The 21,189-nt window shown below is 48.4% G+C and overlaps 1 protein-coding gene across 2 annotated transcripts; it reads left to right on the top strand.

Annotated features, from left to right (window-relative positions):
* The first annotated feature begins 383 nt into the window (after positions 1-383).
* Positions 384-20,176, top strand: TSPAN33 (tetraspanin 33). 2 transcript variants are annotated; one of them, XM_060633103.3, is made up of 8 exons: positions 384-743; positions 14,214-14,271; positions 14,926-15,050; positions 15,385-15,459; positions 16,510-16,605; positions 18,161-18,289; positions 18,692-18,853; positions 19,064-20,176. In XM_060633103.3, the coding sequence occupies exons 1-8, from the start codon at positions 642-644 to the stop codon at positions 19,163-19,165; spliced, it is 849 nt and encodes a 282-aa protein (XP_060489086.1). In that variant the 5' UTR covers positions 384-641; the 3' UTR covers positions 19,166-20,176. The 2 variants fall into 2 exon arrangements, with proteins under 2 accessions (XP_060489086.1, XP_060489085.1); XM_060633102.3 differs by having other exon boundaries at positions 385-743; positions 14,923-15,050.
* The last annotated feature ends 1,013 nt before the right edge of the window (positions 20,177-21,189 follow it).

Consider the following 21,189-nt stretch of genomic DNA (forward strand, 5'->3'; position numbering starts at 1 on the left):
TCTCTTGCATTCCCCCAGCTTTCGGCGCATTGCTCAACACGCGATGTACGTACTTGTTGATTTTAACGTAGGTGTCTTTCCATATGTGTACGGCAACCGGGTAGGGGACGTGGGTGTGTGATGCAGTAGGCATTCCTTCCCATCCCTTTTCCCTTGAGCAGCTGCTGCCTGGATACTTCCCTTCTCGGGGGAGGAGGCAGAACCACTGACCCTTTAACAAGTTGTCCCTCACAGAACAGGTGTCTCCCCCGCCTTTCGGAGGAGAGGGATGGCTGGACACTTAGTGACATCAGCGACCGACCAATGAGAAGTCAGGCTTCGGCAGCCGCGCCAATGAGCAACCAGGGGCGGGCCCGGTTTCCTGGGAGCCGGGCGGACCAGGCTGGTCCACCCGCCGCCGCGGAGTCTCCGCCGCTCACGCTGCGCGCCGCGGCTCCAGCGACTCCCGGCGGCTCCGGTGGCGGCGCAGTTCCCCTGCCCGCGCTCCTACCAGACGCACGGCTCGGGCACTTCCCACCGCGGCGCAGCTCCCCCGCCTCTCGGGCTCCCGCGGAGGCGCGGCTCATGCCCCCGGGCGCAGGGCGCGCAGGTGGGCCGGCCGCCGCGGGGAGATAGGCCCCCGGGGGGACGGCGGCGGGACCATGGCCCGGAGACCCGGGGCGCCGGCCGCCTATGGGGAGGAGTTCACCTTCGTCAGCCCGCTGGTGAAATACCTGCTCTTCTTCTTCAACATGCTCTTCTGGGTGAGTCTTGGGGGTCTTGGGGGGGGCACCTGGGCTGCAGGGCACCCCTCGAGCGTGGAGTGGGTCGCCCACGTTCTGAGGAGGGGGCGTCCCGAGATGCCTGCTTAGTTTTCTGGGCTGATGACACTTTGGGGTAATTCATCCTGGGGAGGGACACCAAGGTGGCGCCGCGTCTGGAGGGGGCGAGGGGGCGAGGGGGCGTTGGGTGGGGAGGTGGGGGGAGGGAGGGTAATGCAAGAGATTCAGTAAAGACTTAGAGGTATCCTTTGGGCATCTGTGGCAGGCCAGAAAATGGGTTTGCGAGCGAGACGCGGGTTTTCCTGTTGGCCCAAAGCAGACCCACTAGTACATTCATGATTGGGGACTTCCAGGCCTGGGGGCTGGGAGGCCCAGCAGCAAAGAAAAAAGAGAAAGCCGGGGGAACCCGGACCATTCCTCCCCCTAACCTCAGAGAGGATGGGTTACAGGGCTTCTTCACCTTTTCCTTTTGGAGGCCTCTGGTGCCCCCCTCCCCACAAAGGCTGAGAAGGGGCAGGAATGGCCTCCAGATGTGGATGTCTTTCCCAGCACTGTCCCAAACTTTGCCCCACCTTTCTCAGGATCAAACTCCATCCCCTGGAGCCTGACAGTCTTCATCTTCTCTACGTTGCACCGACCCTGTGTTGGACTGGAAGGCCAGCAGTCCTTTCAGAATCTTCTGATGAGGGTGGAAAAGTGAAAAAACTCTTGGACGGGGGCTACCGAGATTCCCATCTCCAGCCTGCAGTTGACTGTTCATTTCACCTGGGCAATATGTTCACCTCTGTAGGCCCTAGTTCCCTCCTCCCCAAAATTGAACCCAGTATAATCAGAGATAGCAGAAGTACTCTGCTGGAGCTAAGAATCTAGCTGGACCAGCTCATGAAGTGCTAGCTCAATCCTGTTTCACATCTATGGAGTCCCTGAGCTCCTCTGGGTTTGGGAACATAGAGAGGTCCCTCCCCCAATCCCCATATCTGTTCCAGCTCCAGCCAAGCCAGAGCTGCTGCTCTAGGTGCCCATTATCCCTGCCCATTTCCACCTGAGACCTAAAGTTCAGACGTGCAGGCGGGAGAAAGCATGAGTTTAAAATATGTTTCCTAGGAGCGGGAGCAGACCCAGCATCTAAGCCAGTTGCCAGAAAGGTTCACAGGGGCCGTGGTTTGAAGAACAGACACAAAGTGCATAAGTGCTAGCCTGTTGGGACAAATGAGAGAAATCCCAGAGGGTGGTGATAAGAGCTCAGCCATTGTACCATTTCACTCAAAATGAAGTTTGAGTCCCTAACAAATTCTCAGTTTTAGCACTGGGAAAAAAAAAAAAAAAAGAAAAATCTGGAAGACATCTTGTCCAGCACCCACATTTTATATATGAGAAAACTAAAGCACAGAGATATTAATTATTTTCATCCAACAAGGTCCAACAGCTGGTTAGTAAGTTTGATCTTGTGGTTTTTCTATTGAACTACTGTGCCTCTAGGGGAAGTCCTTGGCCCAGATGGCTGCTACTGTAGTCAGCAGTTAGCCCAACTTCCCATGGTCTAGGTTCTCTGCCTCAGCTGGAGGTTAGGGAAGAACAGAAGAAAAAAAAATCACCACTACTCTGCCAGGGCTGGGGGATGTTCTAAGGGAAACTCCCTACTTAAGGGCAAGTCCCAGTGAACCCTCCTACCTGCTCACAGAATGTTCCAGCCCAGTGACATGCCATCCTCAGAGCCAGCACTAGGATCCCAGGGACCTCAGATCCACCTTCTGACTTTCTTTATCAGCCAAGACTCTGCTTCTTTTTTGGAGCCTGTGGCACCTCACCCTTATCTGGGTTCCCCAGCGACAACAGCTGGGTGCATCTGTTACACTTGCATTCATGGTCATTTTCTTGGACTTCCCCACCCTGCCCCACCCCTCCTTTTACCAGACAAATGACTTTGAGAGGTTGCAGCCAGGGAGAGAGTTTGGCTCCATGGACCCATTTGCCTTGGTAAAAATGATTCATTCAAGGTCAGAGGACCTTGCTAACCAAGTTGGCACCACCCCAAATTAGAGAAGAGCCCCTTCTTGGCCCTACTTTAGACTCATAAAAAGTCAGAGGCTCTAGAAATAGCACAATGAAGGACAAGAGGCCCAGTTTCTGTCTGGCATCAACTTACTGTGTGACCCTAAGCCAATATATCTGTCTCTCTGTCCTTAATCTTTCTCCTCTAAAGGAGAAAATTTTTCTGCCTCTGTGAACTATTTAAAGATGAATACATCACTTTAGGGACTGTTTTCGTTCCTCAGGACCTGGGGCTGGATCTAAGGAGGCATCTCTCCGTGTCCCGGTGTCCCTGGGACATTGACCTTCTCAGAGGACAGTACTTTTTGGGTGCTACTGAGTGTCACTTTCCCCCCAGGCCCAGAGCCTCAGAGCTACATTCCACACAAGTGCAGTTGGAGATGAAGGGCTGCTTCCCCAGCTCAGGGGTCATCTTTCTTCCCACCACTCCTCAGGGACTGGTTACAGTGCTTTCTTTTTTGTTGGCTTTCACCATCCTAATCAAATTCCCCTCTTCTGCCCAGGAGACACCCATGGATGGGACTGTGGGTGGGCCCTTCCCTTTTCCAGGCAGAGTGCCTGTTCTGGCCAGCTGCTGGGGGAGCCGCGTATGGGTGCTGTTTGTGTCTGTGCTGGAACACAATGGGAAGGTAGCCAGTGTCGTCTGGGCTCACACTCAGTGGTGGTGGCAGCACTGGCTATCTCTGCTGCTGCTCTGGAACCCTGACACTTGGGTCATTTAGTCTGACTCAGAAAGCTGCTGGCTTCTTTGGGAGCAGGACCAATTCCTCCTGTTCGTGTTTCAGATCTCACTTCCCCTTTTACCTAGGAGTTCTGGTTTTCTCCCCAGAATCGTGCTGCTGGGTTACTGACTTTTGGGATCCCATGACCTGGAGTAGTTGCGCCACGATTCCAAAAGTTGTATTACAGTCTTTCAGTTAAGAAGAGGCTGACTTTCCTCCCCTCCCTGTGTTGGACAGCTCTGTGCAGAGAGAAGACCAGTGCCATAGTACATGCTTTATCAGCCTTGGGCATACATTGGCAGGAACATTATCAGTGCTGCCCATAGCAGTCACCTCCTTCCTTACTGGTCTTTGTCCCACCCAGGGCAGCAGTTGGGGTGGCTTTTGAGTCAGGCAGAACTGAGACTTCCAGTCCCTGTGTCTCAGCCCATGCTTCCTTGGTGGCTATGCCTCAGGGCTTATATACATACACCTTATATATACCTTGATTGCCACATCCCTTACCTGTGCTGCAATTAGGTGTTTATTTATGTCTCCTCTTCTAGACTTCGGGCCCCTGAGGGTAGACTGCCTTATTCACTTCTTGCTTCTCAGTGCCCAGCAGAGTTTGGCAGAGTGGGTACTTACTGAATGTTTGTTGAATGGCAGCTGAGGGAGCAGCCCCTATAGGGTGAAGGCAAGATGCCCTTCCTTCCTCTCTTATGAACACTAGTCTTTCGAGATGCAGCACAACCTAAAGTCCTTGAGCATTCTTGGTTGGGAAGAGGGGATCCAGCTGTGTTCGTTCTCTTCTGCACTGGGTCCCGTGGCCTAGCACCCTCCTTCAAGGCAGGTCAGCCATCCGCCCCCAGCATGTCCCTCAGGGCCATACGTAATTACTATCTACGGCACCCAGATGTTTCCACTTCCACTGCAGCACAGGTGGACCCCCATCCAGGTCATTCCTAGACTGATCCAGGCCTCTGGTGAGGTATCGTCTTAAAAATTTTTTTTTTTTACATTTATTTATTTTTGAGAGACAGAGAGAGTCAGAGCACAAGTGGAGGAGGGGCAGAGAGAGAAGGAGACACAGGATCCGAAGCAAGCTCCTGGCTCTGAGCCGTCAGCACAGAGCCTGACCTGGGGCTCGAGCTCATGAACCATGAGATCATGACCTGAGCCAAAGTTGGACACTTAACCGACTGAGCCCCCCAGCCGCCCCAGGTGAGGTGTCTTCTTTAAGAAATTCACACCCCCCTCCAGGACCACTGGCTTGGAGTCCTCAGTGCACTCAGAATGTCCCATGTCACCTGCAGCACCATCTGTTGTAACCTGGCTCAGAAGCCTTGAGGAAATGACCAGGCATCAAACCTGGAAAAATCCCTCCTGAATGGCAGAGACCTTTTTACCACCCAGCATAACCCCCAACACACACACACACACACACACACACACACACACTCACACACCCACATACTCACACCTGAATACCTTAGGAAGCGGAGCCCATCCCCCTCCCCCAACTCTCCTCCTTTCCCTGTAAACTAGGCAGGCTTAATAAATGAAATAGTCACATTACAAAAAAAAAAAAAAAAAAAAAAAAAACCACTGAAAAGGAAGACAAGAAGGATATCCTATGCTGTCAAGTCACACACATGCCTTCTTATCTCAACAGCTCTGTTTGCCTTGTACCAAGTAGGAAATCATAAACTTCAAGCAGCCTTTAAAAGAATAAAAGAAAACATGTAGCACCTCTTAGAGTCTTGATAGCAGATTCTGTGTCAGGCTGGGAACTCCAGGGCGATAGTTCAAGTGTTTACATTACTGTGAGTCCTTGTGGACTTCTCTCCCTTGTTTATAACCTTGGGAAACCAAAACCAGCCACGGCCTAAGGAGAAGCTAAGGGGTTGGCTCCAGAGCCGCCCGGATGGCTCAGTAGGTTGAGCGTCCAACTCTCTAGATATCGGCTCAGGGCATGATCTCACAGTCACGGGATCAAGCCCCAGGTCAAGTCGGGCTCCATGCTGAGCATGGAGCCTGCTTAGGAGTCTCTCTCTCTCTCTCTCTCTCTCTCTCTCTCTCTGTGTCTCCCCCTCTGCCCCTTCCCCACTTGCCCTCTCATTCTCTCTCTCAAAATAAATAAACAAACGTAAAAAAAATTAAAGGGTTGGCCCCAGACGTTGGAAAGGAAAGAGCTCTGTGGACTCCCCCACTCCAGGAGGACAATTCCATCCAATCCAGAGGGAGAAAGCCAAGAGCCAGTCTCACAGAGCTAGTCTACACCTCAGAAACCCAGGAACAAATGGTACTGGGATGGCCCCAGAAGTGTGTGCAGACCCTGGGCAGTGAGAGAGGGGGCCCTGCTTTAGGTCTAGCCGGCTTATCCGAAAATAAGGACAGAGAGGACTTTGAAACTGAAGGTGCAGACCCCTCTCTCCCAGTGTCCCTCTGGATAGGGGAAGGATTTTTGATTCCCACGCAAAGAATGTGTGTCCTCCCCCACCCCCCACCCCCTTCAACAGAAGAGGAGAAGAGATTCCAAGGAAGAAGAGAGGACTTTGAGACAGATGCGCCCACTTCCCACAGACTGGACTTTACAATGTGGAGACAAAGAAGGCCCAGGGCTTTGTCTCCGGGGCTGGTGGGCCCTGTGTGGTGATGCCGTCTTCTCCTTTCAGGGTGCTGTTCCAGGGACTTCCCTCTGGGCCCTGCTGGCATCATCACCTCCCAGTGCTATCTTACTTCCCCTTGAGCTCTGCCCAGTTTGGAGATTATCAGCTGCTCCCCCAAGAGTATTGCAGGCAGCTTCTTCCCACCTCTCGTGATGCCCCCAGGTGAATGCACATGCCCTGGTGTTGCTGTGAGCCTCTGAGGTGGAGAGAGGAAGGCAGCCAGGGGGCTGAGGTCACAAGGCTCAGGAGACAGAAAGACAGGTTCCTGTCCCACTTCAGCGGCTCACTTGTTGAGTGAGTCAGGGAGAGTTTCTTGAATTCTCCCAACGTCAGTTCTGTAAAATAGAGATGCTAACACCCTCTTGGGACTGTGGTCAGAATTCAATGAAATAGCATGTATAAAGTGTTTATTTAGCCCAGTGCCTGACCCTTAGCACTTGACAAAAGACAGCTATTACTGTTGCTAGAAATAGCTCCTGGAGGTCACCTGTTAGGGATGGCCTTGGAGAGCTGGGATGAGTGCTCCTTCTGGCAAAAGGCAGATAGATAAGGATTGAGTCTAGGTGAAGGCTAGCTAACCTTGGGCCTGACTTCCTTCTGTCTCACACCCCCTTTGCTCACATTTCTTTCTTTCTTTCTTTTTTTTTAATAATTTATTTATTTTTTAATTTACATCCAAGTTAGTTAGCATATGGTGCAACAGTGATTTCAGGAGTAGATTCCTTAGTGCCCCTTTACCCATTTAGCCCATCCCCCCTCCCACAACCCCTCCAGCAACCCTCTGTTTGTTCTCCATATTTAAGAGTCTCTTATGTTTTGTCCCTCTCCTTTTTATGTTATTTTTGCTTCCCTTCCCTTATGCTCATCTGTTTTGTCTCTAAAAGCCCTCATATAAGTGAAGTCATAGGATTTTTGTCTTTCTCTGACTGACTAATGTCACTTAGCATAATACCCTCCAGTTCCATCCACGTAGTTGCAAATGACAAGATTTCATTCTTTTTGATTGCCGAGTAATACTCCATTGTATATATATACACCACATCTTCTTTATCCATTCATCTGTCGATGGACATTTGGGCTCTTTCTATACTTTGGCTATTGTTGATAGTGCTGCTATTAACATGGGGGGGGGGGAGTGTGCCCCTTCAAAACAGCATACCTGTATCCCTTGGATAAATACCTAGTAGTGCAATTGCTGGGTCGTAGGGTAGTTCTATTTTTAGTTTTTTGAGGAACCTCCATACTGTTTTCCAGAGTGGCTGCACCAGCTTGCATTCCCACCACCTTTGCTCACATTTCTACTGTTAGCCAGAGAGAAGTGTTAATTAATGATGTCTTTGTATTTTATATTTTATAGAGCTATTTTATATCTGTCATGGGAACAGAGAACCCACTGTTGTCTCCAAGGACCTTTCCTAGGTCCACTTGTAAGGACTCGTCACACCACCTTGGTCTTAAGGTACAATCCAGTGGAAGTCCATGCCTGTAATTGTTGGCATTTGAGCACTAGATCCAAAAGAACTCTTGTTTAGAGTTTCATCTTGGGGCCCTGTAACTTTTCCTCTCTTATCACTGATGGTTCTGAAGTAGTATCCTGGGGCTAGAATAAGGGTTTTTCTTAAAACCCTCAAATCATGGATGTCTTTTTGCAATTTGCAAGAAAAGAAGTCAAACAAGGCAGAGAATTTTCTCCATTTTCTATTTTCTCCCATGAACATTAGCATCTGTGGCTGCTTATCTGCCAGCAAACGCTAGCAGAAGGCAAAGGGAAGAGGACAAGTAGCACCAAATATTATAGAAAACTAGGAAACTAGAATAGTGCCTGTACTATTGTTTTATGAGATGTAGAGACATGTGCCTAACAGCCTTGTCATCACTTAGTAAATTTTTCCTTAATTCTAGGATAGAAATTTATGTTGTGCTTCCTCACATGACACACTGAGAAGGACACAAAACTATCTGCGTGGTATTTCTGTCAAAAATGTGTCATCTGAGGGGTGCCTGGGTGGCTCAGTTTAAGCATCTGACTTCGGCTCGGGTTATGGTCTCTTGGTTCTTGAGTTCAAGCCCTGCATTGGGCTCTTTGCTGTCAGTGCGGAGCCTACTTTGGATCCTCTGTCTGTCTGTCTCTCTCTCTCTGCCCCACCCCCAATCTCTCTCTTTCTCTCAAAAATTAATAACCACTTTTTAAAATGTGTCATCTGAATCTAATTGTGAGGAAACAATCAGATAAATCCAAATTGAGGAGTGTTCTGCAAAACAACTGGCCTAGACTTCTAAAAAAATGCCAGTGTTGGGACACCTGGCTGGCTCTGTCAATAGAGCACGTGACTCTTGATCTCGGGGTCGTGAGTTCAAGCCCCACGTTGGGCATAGAAAAAAAAATGCCAGTGTCAAAAAAAAAAATGTCAGAACAAGTGTTGGCAAGGATGTGGAGAAACTGGAACCCTTGCACATTGTCGGGGGGGAATGTGAAATGTTGAAGCCACTATGGAAGAGTCTGGTAACTCCTCAAAACATTAAACATAGAATTACCGTGTGACCCAGCAATTCCATCCCTGGATATATATCCAAGAGAATTGAAAATCGGTATTCAAACAAAAAGTTGTCCACCGGCATTCACAGCAACGCTATTTACGGTAGCCAAAAGGTGGGAACAATTCAAATGTCCATCAAGGGATGAATGGATAAACACATTTTGTTATATCCATATAATGGAATGTTATTAGGCCATAAAAATAATGAAGCGCTCGCCAAAGCAGGGATGAACCTTGAAAACATTATGCTCGGTGAACGAGACCAAACACAAAGAGCCATATACTGTATGAATCCATTTACGGGAAATGTGCAGAATAGGCAAAACCTTAGAGATAGAAGGCAGATTTGTGGTTGCCAGGGGCTGGAGGAGTGGAGGGGATGATGTCCCTTTGCATACCCACATCAGTGTGAGGGAGGTTTTTTTGTTTGTTATTTAGCATTTCCTTACTTTCTGGCGGTACGTGTTTAATGGGTAAGAGATTTCTATCTGGGGTGATGAAAAAGTCCTGGACCATGATAGCCGTGATGGTTGCACGGCAATGTGAATGTACTCAAGACCACTCGACTGTAACACGGTTAATTTTGTGGTGTACGTATTTTACCACATTTTTTTTTTCAAAGTCAGTATCTTGAAAGACCAAAAACAAAGAAAAAAGAAGCCAAGCTGCAAAGGAGGCCAAAGGAGACTTGATCTTAAATGCATGATCCTTGATGGGATCCTGGATCAGGAAAAAAGAAAAAAAAGGTTATAAAGGACATTATTGGGAGAATTGGGGAAAGGGAAATATGAGCTGTAAATTAGAGAGCAGCGATAGCATATTAAAGTTGACGAGAAGAATTTAATACGTCCAAATTGTATAGGGTATGCCAACAGAGCATTGTAGCTTCCTGGGGCTCTGACATCTGCACAGTTTTAACATTGCCTTACACTTTGGTGTGAGGAGAAAATCCCCCTGATTATTTGGTTTCGGTTTTGTTGTGTTTTTTTTAGAAATCCCCTTGATTAAAGTTTGTGACATTGCATGCATATGAATCCTAATTTAAGAAAGTCTGATATTTAAAAAAAAATGTGGGTTGGGGCGCCTGGGCGGCTCAGTCGGTTAAGCGTCCGACTTCGGCTCAAGTCATGATCTGACCCACGGTTTGTGGGTTCAGGCCCCACAGCAGACTCTGTGCTGACAGCTCAGAGCCTGGAGCCTGCTTCGGATTCAGTGTCTCCCTCTCTCTCTGCCCCTCCCCTGCTTGCACTCTGTCTCTCTTTCTCTCTCAAACATAAATAAACATCAAAAAAAATTTTAAACGAAAAAAAAATTTTTTTTTTTTTAATTTTAGAAAGGGGGAGGGAGGGGCAGAGGGAGAGAGAGAGAATCTTAAGCAGGCTCCATGCTCAGTGCAGAGCCCAACGAAGGGCTCCATCTCACGACCCTGGGATCGTGACCTGAGCCGAAATCGAGAGTAAGACGCTTCTCCGACTGAGCCACCCAGGCGCCCCGGAGTGTCATTTTCATCATATCACATCGTATACCTGTGATTTACCTCTATTGATGTTGATCTTACTCCCCTGGCTGAGGTAGTGTCTGTCAGACGTCTCCACCCTCTTTCCCCCCGTCTTCTGTACTGTGCTCTTTGCAAGGAAGTCACTATGAGCATCCACACTTAGGAGTGGGGAGTTGTGCTCTACCTCCTTGAGAGTACACTGTCGACACAAATCATTTGCAATTCTTCTGCATGGGAGATTTTCTTTTCTCCCTCGTTTATTTATTTCAGTCCCCTTTTTTTTTTTTTTTTTTAAATTTAAGTCCTTTCTATCAGTATGGACTCATAGATACTTATTTTATGTTTGGGGTAATCATTTCATTCTTCCTTATTTTGATGTCCCTTTGGCATACCCACCTCAGTGTGAGGGAGGCTCTTTTTGTTTGTGTCTTAGCATTTCCTTACTTTCTGGCACTGCGAGATACTCCAGGCATATCTTCTATATCTCCTGCTCCAGTAGGAGAGTCAGCCATTTTCCCAAGGAGCCCAGGGGTTGGTTATTTTCATTATAAGGTGATTACTCACCTTATATGAGGATAAAGGTATTGGTGCGCACAAGGTATTTTATATAATTTGATTGACAACTCTTCAGGAACATGCCTTTTGCTAGACTCAGCTATTTTAAAAACTGTGTCTAGCTTTTAAAAATTTCCAGTGAGGCTTCATTCTAGCCAGAATATGAAAAGCCATTCTAAGAAGTATCTTTATCTCTATCCTCATCGTGAAAGGAGGTCATTGGTGGTATTGTGGGGTGTTCTAAGGATTTTGTGGCAAAGCCTGATAGAGTGGAAAGAGTACCAGACTGAGATTGGAAACTGGGTTTAGTCCAGATGTTTCCTCTGCACCCATGTGCACTTGGCCAAGTATCACTTTGCTCTTTGGGCCTCGTCTATAAAAAGGTGAGTGGCTGAGCTCATTTCTAAGGTTCTATTCAGCTCTAAAATGCTATGCTATTAACGGCAGCAGCATTAACTTTGGGAGGGCAGTAGCTTTGAGGAATTCAGGGTGGGAGATGTGGGCAGGAATAGGAGTGTGAAAGGGCAAGCAAGCTGTGACTCGGGGATGAAGAGGGAGATCAGTGATAGAAATACCAATTCTTAGTTAGCTAGTGAGCCCCAGGAAAGCAGTATCATTAGTGATCATATTAAATATTAACGATAGTATTAAAGTCTTCATCTTGATTTTAATGTAACCCGTACCTGCTGCTCTAGATCCCTGGCTGAGTGTGCTTTAGGCTTGTGGTTCTCAAACTTGGCTGCACATTGGAATCACCTGGAACACATTCAGAACTACTGTTGCCTCAGGGCACCTGGGTGACTCAGCCAGTTCAGCGTCTGGCTCCCGATGTTGGCACAGGTCATGATCTCACGGTTCATAGGACCCAGCCCTGCATCGGGCTCTGCACTGACATCGAGAAGCCTGCTCGGGATTCTCTCTCTCCCTCTCTCTGTCCCTCCCCTGCTCGTGCACTCTCCTCCCCCACCCCCACTCAAAAGTAAATAAATAAACACTCAAAAAAAAAAAAAAAAAGAAATACTGTTGCCTGGATTACAATATGTGGTTTGGGTGCAGCTAAGGCATCAGCAGTTTTCAGTTCTTCCCTCCCTGCTCTTCCTCCCATTCTAACGACACTCAAGTTGGGGAAGCATAGGCTGTAGATGCTCTTGCTCTTCTCCCACATAGCGTGCAGTCTCCTTAAGGGCAAGACTACATTTCACTCATTTTTGCAGTCCTCAGAGTACCTTGTACATAGCAGCTGATGACTTGAATTCGGATAGTGTGTTAGTTTCCTAATGCAGCTATAACTAATTACCACAAACTTCATAGCTTAATACAACACAATTTTCTTACATTCTAGAGGTCAGAATTCCAAATTGGGTCTCACTGGGTAAAATGAAGGTATCACCAGGGATGGTCCTTCTGGCGGCTCTAGAGGAGAATCTATTTCCTGCCTTCTTCAGCTTTTAAAGGCCACCCATCTTCTTTGGCTCATGGCACCACACCCCTCCAATCTCTGCTTCCATTGTCATACCTATCTCCTTCTCGGACTCTGACCTTTCTGCCTCCCTCTTCTAAGGCCCAATAGGATAATTACTCTCCATTTCCAGACATATTTACAGATTCTAGGAATTAGGACAGGACATCTTTTGGGGGAACACTATTCTGTGCTACCCACCACAGATAGAGACAGAACAACTGCTGTAATTACAGGCCCACACAGGGAATTAAGTTACCGTGATGCGTGGCATCTCTTTACTTTGTTGTTTTAGCATCCTAGCAAAAGTTTAACATGTGTAAAACAGTGAGGAGTCTGGGAACAACAGAAATAAAGAGCAGGTTCATATCTTTAAATGATTCAGTAAAGGGATACTCAGAACTGTTAAGTGGCTATGGGGAATTTTAAAGGGCAGGCCGGGCTGCTCAATCACTCTGGCAAAGGGCTGTGCCTACAGGCTGGGGGATGACTGAGATCTCTGTTGTGTGGTTGCCTTGCCTCCCACCCATTCCCCCTTGCTCCCTCAGCCTGGTTGTCCTGGGGGACAGCAAGCCAGCTGGCACCTCCAGCCCCACTCACAGCTCTGCAAGCAGCTCCCTCTCTCCCGGACAAAGAGCATGAGGGCCAGTAGATAACACACCTAGTCCTGAGTCAGAAGCAGTGTCAAATGATTGGGGGCAAGGCTGTGTATATAGCCAGGGAAGAGTCCTGAAAGATCCGGTTTTAGATAAGGGTTTCCATTTACTGCTAAACGCACCAGAAAGCAGAGGCCACTGAGGAAAAATATCTTTCTGCCGAGTAACTACTTTGACCCTATTACCTCTATAGGGGCCCTATTCCCTTCTCCCACCGAAGCCCCCAGATGGCTTTTTCCAGCTGGTCTCTGTCTTGTAGGACAGTGGAGTCTAGCCAGCCATCTCCTTCCCCACTGAGTTGGTCAAGTCCCTGCTGCTGAGAACTCCCTCTAGCCAGAGCGTGGCCCCAGCAATTGCCATGGTGACAGCCAGCTGCTGCTTAGCACCAGCCTGGGGACTGGGCACAAAGAAAGAGTGGCCGAGAGATGTGCACATTGGGCTGCCCGGCACTCCTGGAGGCCTGCGGTGGGGGTGGAGGGCGGAAAAGGCCCCTTTGGGGATTGTTGGTAGTCTCTGATGGGTTTGATCTCTCAGGGAGAAGCCAGGAAGTTTGAAGCATTTAAACTCTTATTGTGCTCCACACTGGAATCCAGGTTTATAGAGATAAAGGCTCCCTTGCCAAGCCAGTTTGCATTTTACACACCTGTGTTCATGGATGCATTCTTTCCATTGCTATGTGCTTGCATTCTTGCATTGGACACCATTTTGACCTCCAAGAGATTTAGACACTTGGGAGTGTTCGTCGACTCAGGCCTGCTTCAGCTTTAAAACCTGCCCTTTGAGGTAGTTGGATTCAAATTCAAAATTTCAGAGTTTCTGCGTCACCCTGGAAAAGTTAACTATTAGTAATGACAGATAATATTTATTGTCAGGCACTGTGTTAAATGCTTTCCATACATTATCTTATCTAATTTCACAGTGGTTTTTATTTTTTTAGATGTAGTTGTTTAAATTCTCGTCTTCAGATACAGAAATTGAGGTTCAGAGATTTGTCTAGCATAGGCCCAGGTTTGACTGGTTCCAAAGCCCAATTCTTAGCTACGGTCTGTAACCTTGTATTGCCTTGATTTCCTCATCTGTAAAATGAGGAGAACAGCCGCCTCACAAGATAACTGTGTTGTGAGGATCAATTGAGATCATCTTGGTCAGAGCTTTTCTTGAAGGCAAAACAGATGCCATCAACTGTATCTCTTGGGAGGACAGAGATGGTCATCTCTGGGTCCTGGGAAAGTCATCTTCCTGCTTCTCTTAAGGTTACTTACAGCACTCAGGGCCCCCTGGTTTCCAAAATCTCAGAGTCTGCCTCATTCCTGTGTCCACAGGTGATTTCCATGGTGATGGTGGCTGTGGGAGTCTACGCTCGGCTGATGAAGCATGCAGGTGAGCTATAGGTCCCCCTCTATCTCCCTATGACTCTTGCCAAGCCCCTGCCTCCTCTGCCTCCCTGGCCCTCTAACATGCTTTCCTCAGCCGCCCTCTAGCCTGATTTGAGCACCCTACCGAGAGGCATTAGGCCACCCAGGCCAGTTCACCTGGATTTCCCTGAACTCCCACGAATCTTCCAGGATATGCTTACATTTTAGGCTTAAGAAGTGTCTAGGAAAGTAGGTAGGCCTCTGGGAGCAGAGAGTAATCAGAGGCCTTACCCCCTCCCTCACTCTGTCCTGGAGTAACTCAACCTCCATTCCAGTTCTACTGCACAAAGTCTCCAGGAAACGGAATCTGCAAAACTGGGAGCCTAATGCCATTCTAATTCATTTCTGGAGCGCAAGTGGTTCGTCCTCTCTTAAGCCTGGGAACAAAAGCTCTTACTGTGTTATTTGTTAGTTCCTCAAATTAAATGCCACAAACCTTTCTCGGCCCTTTTTATTCTCCCCATCGGAGGAGAGTACTGCCTCCCCATACCTTCATCCAACCATACTAGAGATTCCCCCACCAGAGGGGAACAGTTTTGGAGGGCATCCCCCACCTCGTCCCGGGGTATCACTCTCAGACAGCACCAGGCTCAGACTGAGACAGCCTCTCCCCCAGAAGCAGCCTTGGCTTGCCTGGCAGTGGACCCTGCCATCCTGCTGATCGTGGTGGGCGTTCTCATGTTCCTACTCACCTTCTGTGGCTGCATTGGATCCCTCCGTGAGAACATCTGCCTCCTGCAGACGGTGAGTGGTCAGGGACCCCACCAGAAAGACCCTGGCCCCCTCCATATGCCTCCCAGCCTCCTGATGCTGTTCCTACTACCATTTCAGTTTCATCTGTCCCACCTACCCTCCAAGGCCTGTGCTGTCCACTCCCCGCTGTAGAGCTCAGCCCAGATGAGTCAGCACAGGGTGGCCACCCTCAAGACAGCATGTGAGAGGCAGCGGCGGCCTTATGTGCGGGACATCTGGGAGAAGTGCCTGTAGCCCCCAGTACCCAGTACTCCCCATGGCCCTGGGAGGGGCTACACCCAAGCATGGTAATTGACTGTCTTCTTTCCCTGCCCACTCCCTACAGTTCTCACTCTGCCTCACCATCGTGTTCCTGCTACAGCTGGCTGCAGGGATCCTGGGCTTCGTCTTCTCAGACAAGGTAGCACTGGGGCCCCAGGGATTTCTTAGGTGTGAACCGGAGGGAGGAAGAGAAGGTTCCTGCCCATGCTTAGCCTGATTAATTAACCAGCACTCCTTCCCCTGAGAAGCATCAGCCTTGGAAAGATTCTCCTTAGGGATGAACAAATGGCCTTTAAAGTCACCATATTTAGAGAGGATTTCCAGATTGTAAGGTGTTTTCCCTCTGACAGTTACAGAGGCCAACAGGAAAATAAACTCTATGAACACAAAGTTAAAGCAATCTACAAACTTTAATGGCAAATTATTGGGTAAAATATAATTATCAAGTGGACCGTAGACAATACGAAGAAACTTTTATTTCTTCTGAAAGTTGCTTACTGGGATACACAGAACGAAAGAAGGGGGAAACTAAACAAGATTTTGAGCAGTGTTCACCATATCTGGAAGTGGTCTGTTTAGTGATCGTCCTTTTAATTAAGAACCAGAATTCATTTCTCAAAGGGCAAATGACTGCCAGGAGTCGTATTGAACTATAGAAACTTTGAGAAAAATAGTGGAGCAAGAAGGAAGAAGGAATGGTGTAAACTATGAAATGGGGAGTCACTGAGTTCATTCTGAAGAATGTCCTAGTCCTTCTGGCTTAGTAAAATCCTAAAATGATACAGATCTGTTTGGAGTCTAAAGAGATGCAGTTTCCTTATGTCCACTAGAGGTCAGTGTCCCAGCTTTGTAAGCCCTTTTCTACTAAAATCTATATATTGGATTCTCTGCTTTGCATCAACAAGTATTTTGTGGTTAATAGTGTTCCCAGATAGATAAATTTTGGATTATCTTGAAATGTGGCCTTGAGAAGTGGCAACAGCAGGTCCTGCATTTCTCTTGCCTACTGGTACCTGAGGGCCCAGGGATGGATAGGCTTTTTGGAACTGGCCATCGGCCTAGGACTTGGTTCCAATTTCAAGGTTGACTTCAATGAAGAAGGATGGCTACTGTCTATGGTTATTCCTGAAGGGAGGAGCAGGTTAGGGGTTAGTCCTGTGTTCTGATCCCCTACTCATGTCTCTGGCAGGCACGAGGGAAAGTGAGTGAGATCATCAATAACGCTATTGTGCACTACCGAGATGACTTGGACCTACAGAACCTCATTGATTTTGGCCAGAAGAAGGTATGGGCTAAGAGTGGGGGGAGGTCAGCTGTGGTCTGAGAGGCTGTAGGCAAAAATTAATGCCATCCCAAGAGGCACCTCACCCTTCAGGTCTGTGGGCTTCTTCATTACCTGTCAGGTAATGGATTCTGGAAGGAGGTTTGGCAAAAAACCATGCACAGTAGAGTACTTTAAAAGTACTTTTAAGAGAACAGAACAGTAGTGTATATAGTAATCTGCCATTTGTATAAAAAAGAGGGAGGAAAAAATATGTATTCATATTTACGAAAGGAATCTGGAAGGATATGTAGGAACAATTCTAAGTGGTTACTTTTAGGGGAATAAGGAAATGGGCAGATTTTTACATATTACCTATTTAAAAGTTAAAATTTTAAAATCATGATAAAATATACACAACATAAAAATTTACCATTTTAACCTTTTTAAGTATATGAAACTGTGGCACTAAGTACATTTCACATTGTTTACAACCATCACCACCATCCATCTCCAGAACTTTTTCATCTTCCCCAGAGAAACACTCCCCGTTAAACACTAACTCCCCACTTTACCTTCCCCCAGCTCCTAACAACAACTATCTACTTTCTATGATTTGGCTACTCTAGGGACCTCATATGAGTGGAATCATATAGTATTTGTCCTTCCGTGACTGGTTTAGTCACTTAGCAGTTCTTCAAGATTCATCCATGTTGTAGGATATGCCAAAATTTCCTTCTTTTCTAAGGCTGAATAATATTCCATTGTATGTACAGACCACATTTTGTTAATTCATTCATCTTGCAATGCACACTTGGGTCACTTCTAAATGGAAGTGATGCTGCTATGAATCAGAAGTTGAATTTTATTTTATTAAAAAAATGTTTAATGTTTACTTATTCTTGAGAGAGAGAGAACATGAGTGGGGGAGGAACAGGGAGAGAGGGAGACACAGAATCCAAAGGAGGCTCCAGGCTCTGAGCTGTCAGCACAGAGCCCGGTGTGGGGCTCAAACCCACGAACTACAAGATCATGACCTGAGCTGAAGTCGGATGCTTAACCGACTGAGCCACCCGGGCACCCCTAAAGTTGAATTTTAAATAAAAGTGCTTTTGAGACCAGTACTGAGTTCCTCTTCCCTTGGTGCAACTTGACTTGGATCCTCCTTACTTTTATGGAGTAATTAGGGGCCCACAATATTGAAGATTCTCTTCTGTTTCCTCTGTATTAAGACAGATATTTTCAACACCAATCCTTTAAGTATTTCAGCCAGTGTTTTTGAACACCTCCTTTTGCCAGCCTCTATATTATGCAGGACCGCAAAACCAGAACCTGCCTTCAAGGAGCTCATAATTGAATGTATAAAAAACAAAATATATAACTTTGGTTGTTATAACAAGATATATAAAGGTGAAGGCCACTGAGAAATGTGAACTCAAGGTTTAAGGTTGTGTTTAAACACAACCTGAACTTACAACTGGAAGCTGGCCACAGACTTTTGGCTGCTGTGAGAATTCCCCCGGTCATCTCAATGTGAGGAGCGGGTGATTCTTAACCTCTGTGGTGGGCTTTGTTACAGTTCAGTTGCTGTGGAGGGAATTCCTATAAGGACTGGTCGCAGAACATGTACTTCAACTGTTCAGAAGACAACCCCAGCCGTGAGCGCTGCTCTGTGCCTTACTCCTGTTGCTTGCCTACCCCCAACCAGGTGAGCCTACATCCCACCTCATCTCCTCCTGGGCAGCAATCTCAGTTACTTTCCAATTAGGGTAGCCGCTGTTGGGAATCCCCATTCAGTAGCTTGACCGGTCGGTTTTGTAGGACAGCTGTCAGATGTTTTTCTTCACCCCAATCTAATGGCTCTGTTAACTTTTCATTCCCACAGTCCACATGGGGATTCAGAAGGTGCAGGTCTCTAAAGCAAGGAGAACTGAACTCAGACCTCCCAGAGGAAAGGAAGCTTGCGTTTAGCAACTTCCAAGCTAGGATCCTCCACATGTATTCCCTAACAATTTAGGAGTTTAAGAAGGGTGGGAAGCCCATCAGCTAGGGCCCAAAAGAGAAAGTTTGAAAATAGGAGTCCCATTTAGCTTTTCAACTCTTTCCCCAGGCAGTGATCAACACCATGTGTGGCCAAGGTATGCAGGCCCTTGACTACTTGGAAGCTAGTAAAGTCATCTATACCAATGGCTGTATCGACAAATTGGTCAACTGGATACACAGCAACCTCTTCCTTCTTGGTGGTGTAGCACTGGGCCTGGCCATCCCCCAGGTAACTTACCCTGTAAGCCTTGTGGGTCGTATAATTCTGCAAAGACCCCTTTGTTTTGGGGAGGGCCCCTGGGGATCAGCTAGGGTGTCAGGCACAACTATTGCTAAGGAGCAGGGGATCGGATGGTGCTGACCACACTGGGAAGACTGAGTCAGGGAAAACAAAGACATCACCCATTGCTGAGGGCCCAATCCATCTCGCCTCTCCCAGCTGGTAGGAATCCTGCTGTCTCAGATCCTTGTGAATCAGATCAAAGATCAGATCAAGCTACAGCTCTACAATCAGCAGCACCGGGCCGACCCATGGTACTGAGAATCCATCCTGCACCTCCTCACACTGGCAACAGGCGAGCCTCATCGACCGACAGCAGTGGGTATAGCTCTCATCACCAAATGGAGACTTGGACTCCAGTCCCCCAGCAGCAGTCCAGTGGGGAGAAGCCAACTCCAGCTGGGCAGAAGGCAGGGTGCATAGGTGGCTCAAGTCTAGGAAGGATGACCCTCCTCCTTTCCCCATCCTAGCCCTCACCATTGTTAGAGTTATTTTGTATTCCTTTTAACCTTACACATTTGGGTTTATGGGGTTTTTTTGAGTTTTGTCTGGGTGGAGATGTTTGGGAAACCGCAGTTGCACAGAGTCTCGGGGGTACTAGGTGCTGCTTTACACGGAGGCACTACAACCTACCGCTCTACTAGGGCTGCTACTGAGCCTGCTGGATGTTTTCTGATTCCATCTGTTGACAGCAAGACCTGGCTGGAGAGTGGGCACTAGCAGCCCTACCTGGAGTCCAGTTAGCATGATACCAGCTCCAGAAGGGAATGGAACAGGCAGTGAGCTTGGGGTCGGCTGGGGACAGTCGTGTGTGTTGGGTAGGAGTGGAAGGCGATATGTTTACCAAATGCTGCCCTGCCATCCTCCCAGGTAGTGAGAGGGAGCTACATCCTGCCCCTCCCTCATTTCCATGGAAACATGGCAGCAGGGGCAAGGGGGACAACAGCAGCCAAATTCATCCGTCTCCCCCACTCCACCCTTTTTACAAGGTTTGGAACCATGGTCTTTATAGTCTGCAGCCAGCAGAGGTGGGACTGAGCCATTTGTGCCCTTGAATTCCTCTCATCTGGCCCTCCCTCTCCAGCAAGTGGGGTTTCTTTAACTTTGGCAGGGCTGAGGGAGGCTAGGTAATCCCTCTCCACCCCCCACCCTTCCCCCGCCCCGCCATTCCCCTACACCATAGCTCAGTATTTCTACAGTGTGAAAAGCAGGGACCTTGCTGGGGCAGGGGGAGCCAGAAGTGGCAATAAAAGTTTGTTGACCTGGGCTAAACTTGACTCCATGAATTTTCCATTCTGGCAACTAGAAGGGGGCGGGGGGGCGGGTAGAAGGGCCCAGTGGGTGGGCCCTCCTTCCAGGTGGGGACTGGAGACTCCCCTAAACACAGCACCTTGTGGGCCCCATCCTTCGCTCCATCTCTCCCGCAGCCAGATGCACTAGTCCCCTCCCACAACCCCGCCCTCTCTAGTCTAAATTAGGTCGAAAGATTCCCAATACTGATCTGGGAACAGGGTAGTTTTATCTCAAAACCTGATGTTAATTTTTTCCCAAACTAAAGTGCATTCAGATTTGCTGCCCAAAACTTTTAGGATGGGGGTAGGTAAGAGTACAGCTGGAAATCAGAATCTAGTATTCTCTGTTACAGCGGGGAGGGGAACGAGGAGGAAGGGCATCTCTTCATCCCCAGTCTGGGCTCTCCAGCCGCCTACTCCATCTTTACCTGAAGGAGTCCGTACTGCGGCCCACCTTAGTTTTTAGGGAGGACTCAAAAAAAATTTCGAAATTTCGAGCGGAGCGAGCTGCTGGCTTCCTCGCGCGGGGAGGAGCGTGCGAGGGCAGCAAGCTGGGAGGCCAGGCGGGCGCGCCGGGGGCGGGGCTGGGGCGGGGCCGCGCGGCGCTGTGGGTGGTCCCCGCCCCCGCGGCGGCCGAAGCAGGCGCCTCCGCCCCCTGCCCTGGAGGAGGTGGGAGCCGGGTAACTAGGGAGCTGTTGGGGGTTGCGTGGCCCAGCTATCCGGTTAGTGTTCCCCAAAAGGTCCTCGCCGCCCTCTGCTGTCGGGGGTCTCAGACTGGGAGCTTTGGCACAGCGGGGGCCGGGGGAAAGACTCGAAAGAGTCCCTACAGCGCTGGAGAGACAGTCTCGAGTTCTCTCCCCGCCCCCAGTTTCTTCTAAACGAGCCTTCTGCGCCTGGGAGGGCGTCTTTCCAGCAGCCGCCTGGGGCCCCAGCCAATGTTTAGCTCCAGCTAGTAACACAACGGAAAGAAAAAATCATCACAAATAAAAAATT

This window comes from Panthera onca, chromosome A2 (genome assembly GCF_046562875.1).
Source record: "Panthera onca isolate mPanOnc1 chromosome A2, mPanOnc1 haplotype 2, whole genome shotgun sequence".
In the NCBI taxonomy this organism is placed as follows: domain Eukaryota; kingdom Metazoa; phylum Chordata; class Mammalia; order Carnivora; family Felidae; genus Panthera; species Panthera onca.

Excerpts from the sequence above, each read along its gene's own strand:
- TSPAN33 (XM_060633102.3), top strand. The coding sequence starts at position 642 with ATGGCCCGGAGACCCGGGGCGCCGGCCGCCTATGGGGAGGAGTTCACC. Across the intron at positions 744-14,213 it reads TCTTCAACATGCTCTTCTGG|GTGATTTCCATGGTGATGGT; the intron begins GTGAGTCTTGGG and ends CTGTGTCCACAG. Across the intron at positions 18,854-19,063 it reads TGGGCCTGGCCATCCCCCAG|CTGGTAGGAATCCTGCTGTC; the intron begins GTAACTTACCCT and ends CGCCTCTCCCAG.